Raw genomic sequence first — 22,023 nt, 5'->3', positions numbered from 1 at the left:
CTACAAAGAAACTGGCTCATGTAGCGTCGGCATCCCTGCCTCCTGCTAGGCAGGGACGCTGTTCCCCTCACCTCTCCACTCCGTGCCCGGCGTCCTCCTCCCGCTCTGCTGGCAGCTGCTTCCCGGCCACTGTGCTTAGGGCGCGCGCGCGCTCCCCCTCTCTTAAAGGGGCCGCGCGCGCCGTCCTAAGGAGTCCCCGGCCAATGGCCGGAGGACCTCACCATATATAAGGCACCTCCTCCAAAATGGAGGTGCCCGAGCAATGTTGTTGCAAAGCCTTCACTCTGCTTCAGCCCTCAGGTCCCGTTACCAGTTACCTGCCAGTCACCTGCCAGATTCCGGCTTGATACCTGCCTGATATCCGTTTACCTGCTAGCAAGCCTGCGGTCCGACGGTCTGCCTTCCGACACCTGTCTGTCTGTCTATGGACCAGCCTGCCCGCTCACCTGGGAGCGCTCATCTGCTACCTGCCTGCTAGCCTACCTGGAGGCTCCGCTGTCACTTGCTGTGACCACCTGCCTGTCCAGAGACTCTTGCCTGCTCACCTGGGAGCGCTCATCTGCTACCTGCCTGCTAGCCTACCTGGAGGCTCCGCTGTCACTTGCCGTGACCACCTGCCTGTCCAGAGACTCTTGCCTGCTCATCTGGGAGCGCTCACCTGCTACCTGTCTGCTAGCCTACCTGGAGGCTCTGCTGTCACTTGCCGTGACCACCTGCCTGTCCAGAGACTCTTGCCTGCTCACCTGGGAGCGCTCACCTGCTACCTGTCTGCTAGCCTACCTGGAGGCTCTGCCGTCACTTGCCGTGACCACCTGCCCGTCCAGAGACTCTTGCCCGCTCACCTGGGAGCGCTCACCTTCTACCTGCCTGCTAGCCTACCTGGAGGCTCTGCCGTCACTTGCCGTGACCACCTGCCTGTCCAAAGACTTTCGCCCGCTCACCTGGGAGCGCTCACCAGCCACCTGCCTGCTGTACTTCTACCCAGAGACTGTCCCTGTCACTTGCCGTGAGTACCCGTCCTTCTACTCAGAGACTGTCCCTGTCACTTGCCGTGACTACCTGCCCTTCTACCCAGAGACTGTCCCTGTCACTTGCCGTGACTACCTGCCCTTCTACCCAGAGACTGTCCCTGTCACTTGCCGTGACTATCTGCCCGTCTTCCGCTTCCTTACAAGGACCGCCCCCTTGTATAGTTGCTCAGAGGTTCCGCCTCTCAGACCCGTTACAGTTTGCTCGGGCCATGGAACCCGGTGGCACCCAAGCTCCCTCGCTCTCGGACCTATGTCATGAACTGTCCCGTCAGAGGTCCCAACAGGACTCCATCCTGAGTCATCTGCGGAATGTCAACTCTCGCCTGGACACTCTGACTGCTCCACCAGCAACCACCGCTAGTGTCATGACTCGCAGCCCGGCAGCGCCGCTGTCCACCAATACCATGGCATCCTGCCCCGGACCCCGGCTTTCTGCACCTCCTCGCTTCGGAGGCGACCCCGCTCAAGCTCGGGGCTTCATAAACCAGTGCACCCTGCATTTTGAACTCCTGTTCCACCAGTTTATCTCCGGCCGGGCCAAAGTAGCCTTCATCATGTCCCATCTCACGGGGGAGGCACTGGCTTGGCTAAATCCTCTATGGGAGAGAGGAGACCCTCTGGTGTCCAACCTGCCAGCCTTTCTCACGGCTTTCCGGAAAGTCTTCGACGAACCCGGGCGGAAGACCTCATCCGCATCATCTCTGCTACGTCTCCATCAAGGAAATCTCACCGTGGGCCAATATGCCATACGGTTCCGTACTCTTGCTTCGGAGCTGGCCTGGGATAACGACGCCCTGGTGTCTGTCTTTTGGGAGGGTCTGTCCGGCCGTATTAAAGATGAACTCGCCGGTCGGGACATACCTACCACTCTCGACGACTTAATAACTCTTGCCACCCGGATTGACATCCGGTTCCAGGAACGCGCCAAAGAGGTCACCCGTGAGAGGAGGTTTCCATGTCTAGCCCCTACCTTTCAGAAACCTGTCCCTTCTCCTGCTACGCCCCAGGCGCACTCACCCGAGCCTATGCAGGTCGACCAGACCAAGATGGTCAAAACCCGTCAAGAGTTACGCCGCACCGAGGGGAGCTGCTTCTACTGTGGCAGTAAGGAGCACCGGATCCGTTGCTGCCCGGAGAGGTCGGGAAACGCCTGTGTCTAGGATCGCTCAGAGAGGTCGTCCTAGACAAGAGTAAACCCTCTCCATCTCTGTTGCTGTCGGTCTCTATCATCTGCGGGGAGAACCGTTATTTTGAACTAGCCCAACTTGACTCTGGAGCTGCCGGAAATCTCATTTCTCAGTCTCTGATAGAGAAATACCGCATTCCCACCAAACCTCTAGCTGTACCCTTATCTGTCGCTGCCGTGGATGGGGGCCTCTTACCACATCCCATCCAACTCATCACCGAATCCATAACCCTGCAGGTGGGAATGCTGCACTCTGAGAGCATCTTCTTTCATGTTCTGCCTGGACTCTCTCACGCCCTATTGCTAGGCCTACCTTGGCTTCAGAAACATGCACCCGTGCTTGATTGGCAGACCTGAGAAGTCCTTCGTTGGGGACAGGACTGCCATAAGACTTGTTTAGTTCCCGTCCATCCTGTCAGTCCTTCTCCTACTCCAGCCAATCTACCTGGTCTTCCGGCTCCTTATTGGTCGTATGCGGACGTCTTTAATAAAAAGGAGGCAGAGACATTACCCCCTCATAGACCATACGACTGCCCAATCGACCTGATGCCCGGCGCTTCTCCTCCCCGTGGGCGCATTTACCCTTTGTCCGCTGCTGAGACCCGATCCATGTCAGAATATATTGAGGAGAATCTGGCCCGGGGCTTCATCCGGAAATCTACTTCCCCGGCGGGAGCAGGATTCTTCTTCGTCAAAAAGAAGGATGGCTCACTCCGTCCCTGTATAGACTATAGAGGCCTTAACCAGATCACGGTGAAGAATAAATACCCCCTTCCGTTCATTCCGGAATTATTTGACAGTCTGAGGGGGCTAGAATCTTCACCAAGCTGGACCTCCGTGGGGGGTATAACCTGGTCCGTATCCGTCAGGGGGATGAATGGAAGACGGCATTCAACACCCGGGACGGCCACTATGAATACCTGGTAATGCCCTTCGGTCTCTGTAACGCTCCCGCCGTCTTTCAAGAGTTGGTCAATGACATCTTCCGGGACCTTTTCTACTCCTGCATAGTGGTGTACCTGGACGACATCTTGGTCTTCTCTCCGGATCTCCCCACACACCGGAGGGATGTTCGTCAGGTTCTGCTCAGGCTCAGGCAGAACCACCTCTACGCTAAATATGAGAAGTGCCTCTTTGAGCAGTCCTCGCTTCCGTTTTTGGGCTACATAATTTCTCAGACCGGCCTACGAATGGATCCTGAGAAACTGTCTGCCATCGAGAAGTGGCCTCGACCAGAGGGGTTGAAGGCTATTCAGCGGTTCCTGGGCTTCGCCAACTACTACTGCCTCTTCATACCGCACTTCTCTTCCCGGACTGCCCCAATCTCTGCGCTCACCCGTAAGGGCACTAATCCCAGAGAATGGCCGCCCGAAGCTGAGGAAGCCTTTCTTTCCTTAAAACAGGCTTTCTCTTCCGCCCCGGTGCTGCATCGCCTGGACGGCAACAAGCAATTCTTCCTGGAAGTTGACGCCTCCTACTCTGGAGCCGGAGCGGTACTTACCCAAAAATCGTCTTCCGGGAGAATGGTAACTTGCGGCTTCTTCTCCAAACTCTTCTCCTCTTCCGAGCGCAACTATTCTATAGGAGACCGAGAATTATTGGCCATTAAGCTGGCATTGGAGGAGTGGCGTTACCTGCTCGAGGGGGCTCTTCACCCGGTAATAATTTACACGGACCACAAGAACTTGGCTTACCTCCAGAGTGCCCAGAGACTTAACCCGCGCCAAGCCCGGTGGTCCTTGTTTTTTGCTCGCTTTGATTTTGTTCTTCATTTTCGCCCGGCTGACAAAAACATCAAAGCTGACGCCTTGTCCCGATCCTTCCTGGAGTCTGATCTTGAGGAGGAACCTAAACACATCATCAATCCCGCCAGAGTAATGCAGGTGGCCCCCGTGAGTCTAAATCGTCTCCCTCCCGGTAAGACGTTCGTAACGGTACCTGATCGGGAGAAGATCCTACACTGGGGTCACTCGTCTAAGCTTGCTGGACATGCCGGTCAGAAAAAGACCCTCCAGCTTATCACCCGGCACTACTGGTGGCCTACCCTGCACAAGGACGTAATAGACTTTGTTTCTGCCTGTGTGTCCTGCGCCCGCAACAAGGTTCCGAGACACCTGCCAGCCGGTCGCCTCCTTCCTCTTCCAGTACCTGTTGCCCCCTGGCAGCATATAGCTATGGACTTCATAACAGATCTCCCTGTCTCTGCCGGTTGTACGGTCATTTGGGTGGTCGCTGACCGCTTTTCCAAAATGGCTCATTTCATTCCCCTGCCAGGCCTCCCATCTGCACCCGAGCTGGCTAAAGACTTTATCCGCCACATCTTCCGTCTCCATGGCCTGCCCCTCCACATCGTGTCGGATCGTGGGGTTCAGTTCACCTCACGCTTTTGGAGAGCCACATGTAAGCTGCTAGACGTCACCCTGGACTTCTCCTCCGCATACCACCCACAGTCCAATGGTCAAGTGGAGCGGATCAATCAGATCCTGACCAGTTACCTCCGGCACTTCGTTAATGCCCACCATTCAGACTGGGTGGATCTCCTGCCATGGTCCGAATTCTCTTACAATAATCACGAGAGCGAATCTTCCTCCAGATCCCCTTTTTTTGTAGTCTTCGGTCAGCATCCTCGGATCCCATTTCCCGTCTCCACCTCGGTGGACAATCCGGCTGCGGAATCTCTCGTTAGCAAATTTTCCTCCATTTGGGAGAGTACCCGATCCGCACTTCTTCAGTCGTCCGAGCGGATGAAAAAACACGCTGACAAAAAACGCCTGGATCCTCCACAATTCCGTCCTGGAGATAAAGTCTGGCTCTCGTCCAAGTATGTCCGGCTCAAGATTCCTTCCTACAAGTTAGGGCCTCGGTTCATCGGCCCACTAGAAGTTATCAAACAAATCAACCCAGTGGCCTATCAATTGAAACTCCCGGCCAACTTGCGGATCCCTAACTCCTTCCATGTATCTCTCCTCAAACCCGTGGTACTTAATTCTTTTTCCAAGTCTACAGGTACGCCTCCTGCTCCGGTTTCTGCTGAAAACGAGTTTGAGGTAGAGAACATTCTGGCCACCAAAAGGGTAAGAGGAAAAACCTTTTTTCTGGTAGATTGGAAGGGGTTTGGTCCTGAGGAGAGAACGTGGGAGCCCCGGGAGAACATCCATGCCCCTCTCATCCTTGATAAATTTCTGTCTGGCCTAAAAAAGGGGGGGCACTGTAGCGTCGGCGTCCCTGCCTCCTGCTAGGCAGGGATGCTGTTCCCCTCACCTCTCCACTCCGTGCCCGGCGTCCTCCTCCCGCTCTGCTGGCAGCGCGTGCTGCTTCCCGGCCACTGTGCTTAGGGCGCGCGCGCGCGCGCTCCCCCTCTCTTAAAGGGGCCGCGCGCGCCGTCCTAAGGAGTTCCCGGCCAATGGCCGGAGGACCTCACCATATATAAGGCACCTCCTCCAAAATGGAGGTGCCCGAGCAATGTTGTTGCAAAGCCTTCACTCTGCTTCAGCCCTCAGGTCCCGTTACCAGTTACCTGCCAGTCACCTGCCAGATTCCGGCTTGATACCTGCCTGATATCCGTTTACCTGCTAGCGAGCCTGCGGTCCGACGGTCTGCCTTCCGACACCTGTCTGTCTGTCTATGGACCAGCCTGCCCGCTCACCTGGGAGCGCTCTTCTGCTACCTGCCTGCTAGCCTACCTGGAGGCTCCGCTGTCACTTGCTGTGACCACCTGCCTGTCCAGAGACTCTTGCCTGCTCACCTGGGAGCGCTCATCTGCTACCTGCCTGCTAGCCTACCTGGAGGCTCCGCTGTCACTTGCCGTGACCACCTGCCTGTCCAGAGACTCTTGCCTGCTCACCTGGGAGCGCTCACCTGCTACCTGTCTGCTAGCCTACCTGGAGGCTCTGCTGTCACTTACCGTGACCACCTGCCTGTCCAGAGACTCTTGCCTGCTCACCTGGGAGCGCTCACCTGCTACCTGTCTGCTAGCCTACCTGGAGGCTCTGCCGTCACTTGCCGTGACCACCTGCCCATCCAGAGACTCTTGCCCGCTCACCTGAGAGCGCTCACCTGCTACCTGCCTGCTAGCCTACCTGGAGGCTCTGCCGTCACTTGCCGTGACCACCTGCCTGTCCAAAGACTCTCGCCCGCTCACCTGGGAGCGCTCATCAGCCACCTGCCTGCTGTCCTTCTACCCAGAGACTGTCCCTGTCACTTGCCGTGAGTACCCGTCCTTCTACTCAGAGACTGTCCCTGTCACTTGCCGTGACTACCTGCCCTTCTACCCAGAGACTGTCCCTGTCACTTGCCGTGACTACCTGCCCTTCTACCCAGAGACTGTCCCTGTCACTTGCCGTGACTATCTGCCCGTCTTCCCCGGGAGCCACCCGCTTCCTTACAAGGACCGCCCCCTTGTATAGTTGCTCAGAGGTTCCGCCTCCCAGACCCGTTACAGCTCACATGAGGACCGCCCCAGGAAAGGAAGACCAAGAGTCACCTCTGCTTCTGAGAATAAGTTTATCCGAGTCACCAGCCTCAGAAATCGCAGGTTAACAGCAGCTCAGATTAGAGACCAGGTCAATGCCACACAGAGTTCTAGCAGCAGACACATCTCTTCAACAACTGTTAAGAGGAGACTTTGTGCAGCAGGCCTTCATGGTAAAATAGCTGCTAGGAAACCACTGCTAAGGACAGGCAACAAGCAGAAGAAACGTGTTTGGGCTAAAGAACACAAGGAATGGACATTAGACCAGTGGAAATCTGTGCTTTGGTCTGATGAGTCCAAATTTGAGATCTTTGGTTCCAACCACCGTGTCTTTGTGCGACGCAGAAAAGGTGAACGGATGGACTCTACATGCCTGGTTCCCACCGTGAAGCATGGAGGAGGAGGTGTGATGGTGTGGGGGTGCTTTGCTGGTGACACTGTTGGGGATTTATTCAAAACTGAAGGCGTACTGAACCAGCATAGCTACCACAGCATCTTGCAGCGGCATGCTATTCCATCCAGGTTGCGTTTAGTTGGACCATCATTTATTTTTCAACAGGACAATGACCCCAAACACACCTCCAGGCTGTGTAAGGGCTATTTGACCAAGAAGGAGAGTGATGGGGTGCTACGCCAGATGACCTGACCTCCACAGTCACCAGACCTGAACCCAATCGAGATGGTTTGGGGTGAGCTGGACCGCAGAGTGAAGGCAAAAGGGCCAACAAGTGCTAAGCATCTCTGGGAACTCCTTCAAGATTGCTGGAAGACCATTTCCGGTGACTACCTCTTGAAGCTCATCAAGAGAATGCCAAGAGTGTGCAAAGCAGTCATCAAAGCAAAAGGTGGCTACTTTGAAGAACCTAGAATATAAGACATATTTTCAGTTGCTTCACACTTTTTTGTTAAGTATATAATTCCACATGTGTTAATTCATAGTTTTGATGCCTTCAGTGTGAATGTACAATTTTCATAGTCATGAAAATACAGAAAAATCTTTAAATGAGAAGGTGTCCAAACTTTTGGTCAGTACTGTATATACACTGGGGCTGCATTGGAACATTTGAAAAAGTTTAGGGCAGATGGATTGAATCCTCCATGTCTGCTTAACCTGTGTGGTGTGAATAAGTGCGAGATCGTGACTGGCTGGGCTGTCCAGCATGACAGCCCCACAGCCTCCCCATATTCAGCAACAGACCCCCACAGCCTCCCCATGAACAGCAACAGACACCCACAGCCACCTCATGTCCAGCAACAGACCCCCACAGCCTCCCCATGTTCAACAACAGACCCCCACAGCCTCCCCATGTTCAGCAACAGACCCCCACAGCCTCCTCATGTCCAGCATGAGAGCCCCACAGCCTCTCCATATCCAGCAACAGACCCCCACAGCCTCCCCATGTCCAGCAACAGACGCCCACAGCCACCTCATGTCCAGCAACAGACCGCCATTGCCTCCCCATGTCAAGCAACAGACGCCCACTTCCTCCCCATATCCAGCCACAGACCCCCACAGCCTCCCCATGTCCAGCAACAGACCCCCACAGCCTCCCAATGTCTAGCACCAGACCCCCACAGCCTCCCCATGTCCAGCAACAGACCCCACAGCCTTCCCATGTCCAGCAACAGACCCTCACAGCCTCCCCATGTCCAGCAGCAGATCCCCACAGCCTCTCCATGTCCAGCAACAGACCCCCACAGCCTCCCCATTTCCAGAAACAGACCCCCACAGCCTCCCCATGTCAAGCAACAGACCCCCACAGCCTCCCCATGTCCAGCAACAGACCCCCACAGCCTCTCCATGTCCAGCTATTGACCCCCACAGCCTCCCAATGTCCAGCTACAGACCCCCACAGCCTTCCCATGTCTAGCAACAGACCCCCACAGCCTCTCCATGTCCAGCCACGGACCCCCATAGTCTCCCCATGTCCAGCCACAGACCCCCATAGTCTCCCCATGTCCAGCCACAGACCCTCATAGTCTCCCCATGTCCAGCCACAGACCCCCATAGTCTCCCCATGTCCAGTCACAGACCCCCATAGTCTCCCCATGTCCAGCCACAGACCCCCATAGTCTCCCCATGTCCAGCCACAGACCCCCATAGTCTCCCCATGTCCAGCCACAGACCCCCATAGTATCCCCATGTCCAGCCACAGACCACCATAGTCTCCCCATGTCCAGACACAGACCCTCATAGTCTCCCCATGTCCAGCCACAGACCCCCATAGACTCCCCATGTCCAGCCACAGACCCTCTTAGTCTCCCCATGTCCAGCCACAGACCCCCATAGTCTCCCCATGTCCAGCGACAGACCCTCTTAGTCTCCCCATGTCCAGCCACAGACCCTCATAGTCTCCCCATGACCAACCATACACATGAAAAAAAACCACATATTTCACCTCGCTCCCGTTCCCCCGGCTCTGTGCCTCCGCTCCTGACTGTCTCCGGTGCGCTGACATGACGTCATCGCATCAGCGACTACCAATGCAGTCAGCGGCTCAGCGCGGTGTGGATGGACAATGGAGGCAGCGAGTGGGCGGGCAAGGCGCAGTCCGTGGGCCACTGTTTCCTACCTTCGGTTGTCTTGGTCCGCGGGCCGGACTGTAACAGCCAGAGGGCCGCACTTTACCCAGGTAAAAAAAAATTGTGTTTTTGGGTTAAAACATGGCAAAGACAAAGCCAAATTTATCACCAAGTGTCAGGAAGCTTATTATTCTGAGAGTGAAGTCAGGCAAAAGCCAAAAAAGGTAGCTATGGAATTCAACTGTTCTCAGTCAACTGTCATGTATATTAAAGAAAGAAACAGATGGTTATGGAACAGCTGACAAACTTAGAAGTGGACGACCACAAAAAATTTCCTCCAAAGTTGATCACATTATTAAGAAAAAAATCAGTATTTGATGTCCATAAAAGTGCTGTACAGATTTCACACGAAATGAAGGAAGAATATGGGGTCAAAGTGAGTCGCCAAACTGTGGCGCGACGGCTAAGAGCAGTAGGGTAGAATGCACAAGTTCCAGTCAAGAAGCCTTTCATCTCTGCAAAGAACCGGAAGGTTCGACTTGAGTTTGCCAAAGAACACAGCCAATGGAAAGAGACAGATTGGTCTAGGTGTTGTGGTCAGATGAATCCAAGTTCAATCTGTTTGGCAGTGATGGCAAGCACTATATATACCGCCCAACTGGAAAACGTAATGATGTAAGGTACCAAAGACCTACAGTGAAACGTGGTGGCAATGTCATGGTTTTTTGCATCTGCCATTGGCCCTCTGCATAGAATTGACGGAAATATGAATGCTACCATGTACAAGGATATACTGGAGAATGTAATGCTGCCACATGGTAAAACCAAAGTAGGCAGGGGATGGAAATTCCAGCAAGACAATGATTCTAAGCACACATCCAATTTAGTCAAAAATTGGTTAGCAAAGAAAAATGTTTGCCTGTTGCAATTGCCAAGCCAATCACCTGATTTACACCCTATAGAGCACTTTTGGGATGAGTTAGAGCGACGAGTTGGGGCCCGTACCCATAGCAATAAAGATGAATTGTTTTCAGATTTGCAAATGGAATGGAGCAAAATCCCTCAAGATGTATTGAATACCCTAATGGCTTCAATGTCCCATTGGTGTGGTGCAGTAATTAAAGCAAGAGGTTATGCTACAAAATACTATATATGCAAAACTATTGGCAGTCAATTTTCATTAATTAAATGACCATGCCTATATTCAAAAGCATCTTGGTTAATATTAAGGTCTTGCATGATGACAACTTCATGCACTTTCAATTCATCACCAGGAAAATGGCATCACAACCAGACAGGATTAATCACACTAAAAAAAAATGCTAAACTTTTGGTCGCTAATGTAGAATACATTATATAGCAGTACTGAGCTGTGTGGCTGTGAATCCAGCACTGATGTGAAACTCATTTTTCTGAAATGTCTAGTCTCTTACTGTACTGAGTGCTCCTCACTACTTCTAGCTCCATAGAGTATGATAAGCTGTATAACCTAACATCTCACTGTGCGGCAGTAACGGTTGTTTTGGCCAACATGCATTTGAGTTATTTTGCAGAGTGGATGGGGACTCATGAAGCAGGAGAGAGAGGAAGCAGTGCCTCATAAGTGTAGAAATAATTACCATATATTTGTTGGATAAGATGTATTACAAATTTTCTTATATTTACCCTTACTAGTAATTTATCCACATTGAAAAAAAAACAGATTGTTTTTTGACTGCATGTAATAGAAATCATGGCGTTCTCTACTACAACTGGCTTTTCCTCCCTTCAAGAGACGTCAAAACTTTCCTGGAGGGAAATCATATTCCATATAATGTCATTAGTGCTTTGTGTGTAGTTGACAAAGTGAAGTTTACAGTAATCTGTATTCTGTAAATGTGATCTACATCCTAATCCACGAATGCACGAACATGTTTCACATTCACTGCACAGTGTGTGAGTCTGTGTGCTCTGAAATGCCATGGCTGAATTAAAGTCCTGGTTTGGCCCTGACTACCAGGATTGGAAATTACAAAAATGGTGAAATTTTGAATGCACACTATACAGTAGCTAATCATCCAAGGGAACAAAGGATCGGGCATGGTAAATTCAATATTCTTAATTCCGCTTTCTCCTGATAATCTGCTGTCAGAGTGGAGAAGGGACACCCACACCCAAGTTTTGACAACAGTTTTAAAGTGCAGGGACAGAATACCTATCCATCTTCTTTTATGGCAAGGTAAATGCTCATGCACATCTGCACAAGTAGGACAAAAGCTTCTGACAGCAGCATAGCTGGTTGATCAGCTGGTATGCAGAGATTTAGGGGGAAATTGAAGACCAATACATTTATTTCAACTTTACTTTTAGGAGGCGCATGTCTGTAAATAAATGTGTCACATCTTTTCCAATCTATGATTTCTGACGTGAAATAAAATCTGTTGATCTGTTCAATCTCCTCTCGCTCTTATCCAGCTACTTTTCTAAAAAAAAAAAAAATCCATCCACTTTTTTTAAATCAACAAAAAAAGTGCAAAAAAGCAAAGAGTTGCTAATGTTAAGGAGAAAATGATGTGCGTCAACATATGTTTGTGTTTTCAAGCAAGAAAAGTACATGCTTTGTTAAATTACACTTTCTGTATTTAAAGGGGTTTTCCCATGAACAAAGTTCATTTTCATCAACATTTTAATCAATAGATCTTGAAATAATAATATTTTCCACAATTGGATGTATTTAAAAAAAATGTTCCTGTGCTGAGATAATCTTATAAATGTGCCCCTGCTGCAGGGGCGTACATAGGAATCATGGGGCCCCATAGCAGAAGTTCTAATTGGGCCCCCCCCCCCAAAAAAATGTAAAAATGTAAATAATTGTCGGGGTCACAGAAAAGCAGATCTCACAACCTTCCAGCCTTTACATAGTAATTTTCCTCCTGCTGAAGTCCTAGATCCCTTTTTCATTGCCCATAAAGTGTGGTGCCAACAAAAGTGCCCCCCCAACACGGTATGATACCCCCATGGTGAATTCCTCCACATGCGCAGTATAATGACCCTACTGTACCCCACCTCAACTCCCAGGGTAAAGTATGATGACACCAACACAGTATGATCCCCCAACTGCCCCACACCTCTCCACACTCCATAGAGTATAATGCACTCGCCATGGTTCTCCACACAGTATAAGACTCTCGCCATGGTCCTCCACACAGTATAAGACTCTCGCCATGGTCCTCCACACAGTATAAGGCACTCGCCATGGTCCTCCATGCAGTATAATACACTCCCCATGGTCCTCCACGCAGTATAATGCACTCCCACATGGTCCTCCACACAGTACAATGCACTCCCCCATGGTCCTCCACACAGTACAATGCACTCCCCCATGGTCCTCCACACAGTACAATGCACTCTCCCATGGTCCTCCACACAGTATAAGATACTCGCCATGGTCCTCCACTTAGTATATCGCATTCCTCCATGGTCCTGTACGCAGTATCATGCAGCCCCCCTTAGAGTAAAATGCAGCCTCCCCCCCACCCATAGGGTAAAATGCAGCCCCAGTCCTCCAGTATTATCAGTACACACTGATTTAAAAATAAATACATACTTACCGCTCCTCGTTCCCCGCTGCTTCAGTCTCTGCAGCTCATCACCTCAGCAGCTGCCAGCTCCACTGTCTGACACAGCATGGCGTGTCATCATGCCGCTGCGTCAGACGCAGAGGAGGAATGATGGGAGAGGGAGTGTCACATGATGCTCCCTCCTCCAGGTTTTCATGGGCCCCGGGCGAAAGAGTCTCAGTGGCCCTTTTAACACATCCAACCATTCACGATGCACAGATACAGCAGAGAAATTATAGATATAGATATAGTACAATGCCAAAAATTTCACTGACTTCTTACATTTCATGAGTGATATCTGTTGTAAATTCTACAATAGCTCAGAAACCGGTGAATCCTCACAGCGCACAGTGCAGACCGGAGAGTATAGTCCTCCATACAGTGTTATGGCACCACTAAGTCCTCCACACAATATTATGGGCACCACATAGTCCTCCATACAGTATTATGAGCCCCATAAAATGCTCCATACAAAATACTGGATCCCATATACTGCACCATAGAGAATACTACCTGGTCCCAATGTAATGCCCCATGCAGGCTGGGCCCCATGTAATGCCATATGCAGGCTGGACCCCATGTAATGCCCCATGCCTCTTGGGCCCCACACAGAGCCCCCACAAGCCCGCTGCATCCCCCCCGGGGCCCCCATAAGCCCGCTGCATCACCCCCAGGGCCCCCACAAGCCTGCTTCATCCTCCTCGGGGCCCCCACAAGCCTGCAGCACCCCCCCAGAGCCCCTACAAGCCCGCAGCATCCCCCCAGAGCACCCACAAGCCCGCAGTATCCCCACAAGCCCACAGCATCCCCCCCAGGGCCCCACAAGCCCGCAGAATCCCCCCCCAGGGGCCCACAAGCCCACTGCATCCCCCCCAGAGCACCCACAAGCCCGCAGCATCCCCCCAAGGGCCCCTACAAGCCCACAGCATCTCCCCCAAGGCCCCACAATCCCACAGCATCCCCCCCAGGGCCCCACAAGCCCAGAGCATCCCCCCCAGGGCCCCACAAGCCCGCAGAATCTCCCCCAGGGCCCCACAAGCCCACAGCATCCCCCCCAGGGTCCCACAAGCCCGCAGCATCCCCCCAGGGCCCTCACAAGCCTGCTTCATCCCCCTCGGGCCCCCACAAGCCTGCAGCACCCCCCCCCAGAGCCCCTACAAGCCCGCAGCATCCCCCCAGAACACCCACAAGCCCGCAGTATCCCCCCAAGGGCCCCCACAAGCCCACAGCATCCCCCCCAGGGCCCCACAAGCCCGCAGAATCCCCCCCAGGGCCCCACAACCCCACTGCATCCCCCCCAGAGCACCCACAAGCCCGCAGCATCCCCCCAAGGGCCCCCACAAGCACACAGCATCCCCCCCAGGGCCCCACAATCCCACAGCATCCCCCCCCAGGGCCCCACAAGCCCAGAGCATCCCCCCAGGGCCCCACAAGCCCGCAGAATCTCCCCCAGGGCTCCCACAAGCCCACAGCATCCCCCCCAGGGCCCCACAAGCCCACAGCATCCCCCCAGGGTCCCACAAGCCTGCAGCATCCCCCCCAGGGCCCCACAAGTCTTCAGCATCCCCCCCAGGCCCCACAAGTCCACAGCATCCCCCCTAGGGTCCCACAAGCCCACAGCATCCCCCCCAGAGCACCCACAAGCCCGCAGCATCCCCCCCAGAGCACCCACAAGCCCGCAGCATCCCCCCCCAGGGCCCCACAAGCTCGCAGCACCCCCCCCCAGAGCCCCCACAAGCCCGCAAAATCCCCCTTAGGGCCCCCACAAGCCTGCAGCATCCCCCCAGAGCCCTCACAAGCCCACAGCATCCTCTTAGGGCCCCAACAAGCACGCATTATTCCTGCATTATTCCCCAGAGACCCCTAAGATCTCCACAAGCATTAATTAACCCCAACCAGAGACTGCCCTCCAGCATTAACCCCCCCAAATTCCTCACTCCCAAGTATCAAGCCCCCTCACCCCAAAAACAAGAAGAAGAAAAGACATCAGACCAGCAATTAATAGAACAATCTCCTGTTTCTCAGCTTAGGATACTGACCTCCTCCGGCAGCTTCACCAGCAGCTCTGTCTCTGCATGAGACTCTGGCGTTTGGTGCTGAACTAGAACACGCCTATAATGCACAGCCAGAACACGCCCCCGGAAATGACATCATACCTGGAAGGAGCCCATACATTCTAGCGTCTAGGGCACGGGAAGAGGTAAGTATTGTGCCGGCCGGAGCCCTGAGCAGGCGGGGGCCCATAGCGTGCTGGGATGCCCGACGGCGAGTAAGCCCCCGCATGCTAAGGGCTACCCACTTGCCTGGGTGCAGGAGGGGGACCCGATGCGGGGGTACACAGTGCAGGCGGCTGCTATGGGACCCCCCCCAGCTCACGGGCCCCATAGCAGTCGCATGGCCTGGCGGGACGACACTGCCCTGCTATGTACTGTGTAATGGCTGTGTCTGACCGTACGGGGACATGGTCTGATCTTACTACAGTTCCTGGGCAGGGGAAGAACACAAAAGAGAGTATACAGACAAGACAGCACGGGATCGCAAATTATTCTTTCTTTGAGGTAAAACATTGCTTAAAAACAGGCAGTGAAATGTTTAACCTCACAGAAAGAATTAGCTGTGATTCCATGCTGTCCTGTATGTTTACTCTTTTGCCTCCTTCCCTGCCCAGGAGCTGCAGTATGATCAGACCATGTCCCTGTACGGTCAGACACAGCCATTACACAGTACATAGCAGGGGCACCTTTATAAGATCATTTGAGCACAGGAACATTTTTTGTAAACACATCCAATTAAGGAACTTCTTATTATTCAAATATCTATTAATCAAAATGTACTTTGTTCGGAGGAAAACCACTTTAAGACTTTGACTACTCTCCTTACATAATATTGAGACACATTATCACTTCCATAGTAGGAAAAACACTATACAAAGGAAAAATGAACACTAAACATTCCCCTGGGACCTGCAACTACCTCCCTAATCTCTGGTTGATTCTGATCAGGCTGTTAACAGCTGTCTGCATTCAGGTGGAGAATGAATGGAGTCCTGGCTACACATGTGCACGCGTCTACTTTAATTTGTATGGGAGTTACTGTGCACCCAGGTCTAGCATTTATTACACTGTGTGCGGAATTATTAGGCAAGTTGTATTTTAGAGGATTATTTGTATTATTGATCAACAACTATGTTCTCAATCAACCCAAAAGACTCATAAATATCCAAGCTTCATATTTTTGGAAGTTGGAGTGTTTTTTTTTTAGATTTGGCTATCTTAGGAGGATATCTGTTTGTGCAGGTAACTATTTCTGTGCAGAATTATTAGGCAACTTAATAAAAACCAAATATAATCACACCTCACTTGTTTATTTTCACCAGGTAAACCAATATCAGTGCACAAAATTTAGAAATGAACATTTCTGACATGCAAAAACAAAAACTAAAAAAATTTGTGATCAATATAGCCACCTTTCTTTATGATGACACTCAACAGCCTTCCATCCATAGATTCTGTCAGTTGCTTGATCTGTTCTCGATCAACATTGCGTGCAGCAGCCACCACAGCCTCACAGACACTGTTCCGAGAGGTGTACAGTTTTCCCTCCCTGTAGATCTCACATTTTATGATGGGCCACAGGTTCTCTATGGGGTTCAGATCAGGTGAACAAAGGGGCCATGTCATTATTTTTTCTTCTTTTAGACCTTTACTGGCCAGTCACGCTGTGGAGTAGTTGGATGCATGTGATGGAGCGTTGTCCTGCATGAAAATCATGTTTTTCTTGAACGATACCGACTTCTTCCTGTACCACTGCTTGAAGAAGTTGTCTTCCAGAAACTGGCAGTAGGTCTGAGAGTTGAGCTTCACTCCATCCTCAACAAGAAAAGGTCCCACAAGTTCATCTTTGATTATACCAGCCCATACCAGTACCCCACCTCCACCTCGCTGGCGTCTGAGTCGGAGTGGATCTCTCTGCCCTTTACTGATCCAGCCTCTGGCCCATCCATCTGGCCCATCAAGAGTCACTCTCATTTCATCAGTCCATAAAACCTTTGAAAAATCAGTCTTAAGATATTTCTTGGCCCATTCTTATGTTTCTTGTTCAAAGGTGGTCGTTTTTCAGCCTTCCTTACCTTGGCCATGTCCCTGAGTATCGCACACCTTGTGATTTTTGATACTCCAGTAATGTTGCAGCTCTGAAATATGGCAAAACTGGTGGCGAATGGCATCTTGGCAGCTTCACGCTTGATTTTCCTCAATTCATGGGCAGCTATTTTGCGCCTTTTTTGGCCAACACGCTTCTTGCGAACCTGTTGGCTATTTGCCATGAAACGCTTGATTGTTCGGTGATCACGCTTCAAAAGTTTGGAAATTTCAAGACTGCTGCATCCCTCTGCAAGACATCTCACAATTTTGGGCTTTTCAGAGCCTGTCAAATCTCTCTTCTGACCAATTTTGCCAAAGGAAAGGAAGCTGCCTAATAATTAAGCACACCTTATATAGGGTGTTGATGTCATTAGTCAACACCCCTCCTCATTACAGAGATGCACATCACCAGATTTACTTAATTGGTACAGTAGTTGGCTCTCAAGCCTATGCAGCTTGGAGTAGGACAACATGTATAAAAAGTATCATGTGATCAAAATACTCATTAGCCTAATAATTCTGCACACAGTGTATATACAGTACAGACCAAAAGTTTGGACACACCTTCTCATTTAAAGATTTTTCTGTATTTTCATGACTATGAAAATTGTACATTCACACTGAAGGCATCAAAACTATGAATTAACACATGTGGAATTATATACTTAACAAAAAGTGTGAAACAACTGAAAATATGTCTTATATTCTAGGTTCTTCAAAGTAGCCAACTTTTGCTTTGATGACTGCTTTGCACACTCTTGGCATTCTCTTGATGAGCTTCAAGAGGTAGTCACCGGAAATGGTTTTTACTTCACAGGTGTGCCCTGTCAGGTATAATAAGTGGGATTTCTTGCCTTATAAATGGGGTTGGGACCATCAGTTGTGTTGTGCAGAAGTCTGGTGGATACACAGCTGATAGTCCTACTGAATAGACTGTTAGAATTTGTATTATGGCAAGAAAAAAGAAGCTAAGTAAAGAAAAATGAGTGCCCATCATTACCTTAAGAAATGAAAGTCAGTCAGTCAGAAAAATTGAGAAAACTTTGAAAGTGCCCCCAAGTGCAGTTGCAAAAACCATCAAGCGCTACAAAGAAACTGGCTCACATGAGGACCGCCCCAGGAAAGGAAGACCAAGAGTCACCTCTGCTTCTGAGGATAAGTTTACCCGAGTCACCAGCCTCAGAAATCACAGGTTAACAGCAGCTCAGATTAGAGACCAGGTCAATGCCACACAGAGTTCTAGCAGCAGACACATCTCTTCAACAACTGTTAAGAGGAGACTTTATGCAGCAGGCCTTCATGGTAAAATAGCTGCTAGGAAACCACTGCTAAGGACAGGCAACAAGTAGAAGAGACTTGTTTGGGCTAAAGAACACAAGGAATGGACATTAGACCAATGGAAATCTGTGCTTTGGTCTGATGAGTCCAAATTTGAGATCTTTGGTTCCAACCACCGTGTCTTTGTGCGACGCAGAAAAGGTGAACGGATGGACTCTACATGCCTGGTTACCACCGTGAAGCATGGAGGAGGAGGTGTGATGGTGTGGGGGTGCTTTGCTGGTGACACTGTTGGGGATTTATTCAAAATTGAAGGCATACTGAACCAGCATGGCTACCACAGCATCTTGCAGCGGCATGCTATTCCATCCGGTTTGCGTTTAGTTGGACCATCATTTATTTTTCAACAGGACAATGACCCCAAACACACCTCCAGGCTGTTTAAGGGCTATTTGATCAAGAAGGAGAGTGATGGGGTGCTACGCCAGATGATCTGGCCTCCACAGTCACTAGACCTGAACCCAATCGAGATGGTTTGGGGTGAGCTGGACTGCAGAGTGAAGGCAAAAGGGCCAACAAGTGCTAAGCATCTCTGGGAACTCCTTCAAGATTGTTGGAAGACCATTTCCGGTGACTACCTCTTGAAGCTCATCAAGAGAATGCCAAGAGTGTGCAAAGCAGTCATCAAAGCAAAAGGTGGCTACTATGAAGAACCTAGAATATTAGACATATTTTCAGTTGTTTCACACTTTTTTGTTAAGTATATAATTCCACATGTGTTAATTCATAGTTTTGATGCCTTCAGTATGAATGTACAATTTTCATAGTCATGAAAATACAGAAAAATCTTTAAATGAGAAGGTGTATCCAAACTTTTGGCCTTTACTGTATATTTTTATAGAGAGGCAATTAGAGTTGATTTACAGGTATGCATGTTTCAAGACTAGTATAAAAGTGTTGTCAAACTTTAGCCACAATTTGATGAAAAAACTACACTTTTCTATTATTCAAAACACAAAATATGCTCTGTGCAGACCAGGGCTGTGGAGTCGGTAAGCCAAACCACCGACTCCGACTCCTCGATTTCCCTGACTTCCGACCCCATTACTCCGCCTCACTACTGAGCATGTACATAAAGTGCAGCACAGATTTATTTCAACTAAAAGCTTAAATCCTTAGATCAGGAATAGAACAGACATTTGTAGGACATTTCATAACTTTCCCAAATTCTTATGAAAACATTTAGAGAACATCCTGCATTTAACTACTGTTCCAATTTATTATACATTTTAGGAGTTGGAGTCGGTCCATTTTATACCGACTTTCACTCTGACTCCACCAAAATGCACATCGACTCCGACTCCACAGCCCTGGTGCAGACATTGTACCACTAAGGAGCACTTGAAGATTTAGGGGTGGTTCAAGACTCATATAGCGCACACTCATGCTATGCCTGTCTTCCCGGAGAACAGTGTGTGTTTCTTAATGAATTCAGTACATCTCCTCTGTGACGTGTGGCTCCATGTGTGCGCCACATCAGAAATGCTACTCTAAAGTAGCATTTCTGTTATAGAAAATGTCAACATTTTTGATTAACTTAATGGCTGGAGTGGTGGCCTTGCCCTGTCTCTGCCCACTTCGGCACAGCTGATTGAAACTCACATAAAAACGCTGAAAGTTGCAAAATCATTGCGCACTCTCCATCTGGCGCACTCTTTCAGTTTGGAGATAATGATATGCCTGTGCTTCAGGGCGGCCGGTGGGGTGGGCTCTATCTGGTGCTCTGCTTACATATTCATCTGTATGCTCTTATGACAGCTCACTGATTGTTCACTGACCTGTCTCGTATTTTACCTAGCCCCACACTACTAGATGCATTATGTAAAATAGGAGGCAGGTCAGTGAAGGCACAGTGAGCTGTCATTAGAGCATACAGAGCACCAGACAGAGCGCCTCCCACAGGCCACACTGAAGTACGAGCATATCATTATCTCCAAACTGAAAGTAAAGATTAAACAAGAACCACAGGACAGATTTCATTAACCATGGTATCATTTTAATCAGTGTAATTGCGCCCACCTGACAGTGTATGTGGTTTACTGAGCACAATCCTGCTGACAGGTGCGCTTTAAATATAAGTTTAACTGAAAAGAAAAGCAAATAGAAACTCTTAGTAATTCCAGTGATCAATTAGCACATTTGTTCTGCATTGTATAGGGTTTCATAATTCATATTATAAATGTAACACATTTGAAGAAAACTCACCAGGCTGGTTCAATTGCATGGTGCTCTTACTCCACTGAGAAAGCCCCACAATAGCCACCATCTTAGCTCCTAGACTTGACCTCCTTTTCTTTGTTGTTGTACCACCAGCTGCATCTGTAGATACTGACGTACCCTTCTCTAGGTTGTACATCTCTCCGCTGATGCTGGAGCTACGGATGACATTTCTGGACGAGGAACTAGCCTCCCCGTTGAACATCTTGGGGAGGGAAGATCTTCACACATGAGGAAAGCAAAAGAAAAGATTAGGAGAAAATTCTTATTTCACTACAAAATAACACTTGTTCCTGTAACATGGAGAATAAGAGTGCATTTACATTGGCTTGTGAACGAGCGTTCCTAGAAATGCTTGTTTTCCGATCAGTCAGTGTAAGAAAACAACTACTGACGAATGAGCTCTTTCATCAGGTGAAATGATTTTCAGCTTTGCTTAAAGCGCACCTGTCAGCAGGATTGTGCCCAGTAAACCACATACACTGTCAGGTGTGCGTACTTACACTGAGTAAAATGATACCTTTGTTGATGAAATCCGTCCAGTGGTTCTTTTATAATCTTTATTTTCAGTTCTGCCATAATGAGATGCTCTTGCTTCAGGGTGGCCTTTGGGGAGGGGCTGTAACTGGTGCTCTCATTATGTATGCCTATCTCTGGCTTCTGACTGGTCACTGTGCCTTCAGTGACCTGCCTACTATTTTAAATACTGCCTTTGTAATTTCTGTGGCAAACATAAAATTTACATACAACAAAATGGCCCCCGCCGCGCGCGCATGTGCAGTAGCATTTCTTGGTTGCCAAGAGATGCTACTGCACACGTCCGGGCGCCATTTTGCTTTTGGAAAAAGAATTTGGGTGTAGCAATATGGCGCTGTGCATGCGCAGTAGCATCTCTCGGCAACCGAGAAATCCTACTGCACAAGTGTGGGCGGCGGGGGTCACATTGCTGCCGGCAAATTTCTTTTTCCTCTAGCAAAATGGTGCCCACGTGTGCGCACTAGCATCGGCTAGCGATAGATGCTACTGCTCATGCGCAGCGCCATATTGCTGCACCCAAATTCTTATGAATACATAAGCAGAGCACCAGTTACAGCCCCTCCCCAAAGGCCGCCCTGAAGCACGAGCATATCATTATGTCAGAAATGAAAATAAAGATTATGAAAGAACCACAGCACGGATTTCATCAACAAAGGTATCATTTTACTCAGGTAATGGCGCCCACCTGACAGTGTATGTGGTTTACTGAGCACAATCCTGCTGACAGGTGCGCTTTAACATGGTTGTTCTCGGCAGCACATCGTCTTTGTTAAACAGGACTTGCGCTGGCAAGATCAAAGACAGTCTATTCACACAGAACAATCCATTACTAATCGCTCTGCGTGCAAAGTACTACAATCTGCCCATATAAGCAGGATGTTAAACAATCATCAATCTACAAACATGTAACCAATCAGTGGTCGTTTAACGGCCGCCATTAGCCAGTATAAACGAGCCTTAGGTCTTAGCACTTGTTTAC

At 49.9% G+C, this 22,023-nt stretch overlaps 1 protein-coding gene and 1 long non-coding RNA gene across 3 annotated transcripts in view; one reads left to right on the top strand and one right to left on the bottom strand.

The window, feature by feature from the left end:
* The window catches only part of RIMS3 (regulating synaptic membrane exocytosis 3), a 182,644-nt gene that overhangs the window by 124,478 nt on the left and 36,143 nt on the right, over nucleotides 1-22,023 (bottom strand). For both annotated transcript variants that reach the window (XM_073665730.1, XM_073665731.1), the window contains exon 2: nucleotides 20,496-20,728. In XM_073665730.1, coding sequence (XP_073521831.1) covers nucleotides 20,496-20,728 — 233 coding nt within the window. The remainder of the gene's footprint in view (nucleotides 1-20,495; nucleotides 20,729-22,023) is intronic.
* Nucleotides 1-22,023, top strand: part of LOC141216943 (uncharacterized) — a 137,272-nt gene that overhangs the window by 109,315 nt on the left and 5,934 nt on the right. The gene's annotated exons all lie outside the window — the stretch shown is intronic.

Source organism: Phyllobates terribilis, unplaced genomic scaffold (genome assembly GCF_046119375.1).
Source record: "Phyllobates terribilis strain yellow unplaced genomic scaffold, ASM4611937v1 Scaffold_2__4_contigs__length_985480577, whole genome shotgun sequence".
Taxonomy (NCBI): Eukaryota; Metazoa; Chordata; class Amphibia; order Anura; family Dendrobatidae; genus Phyllobates; species Phyllobates terribilis.
This window is presented reverse-complemented; position numbering and strand designations above follow the sequence as displayed.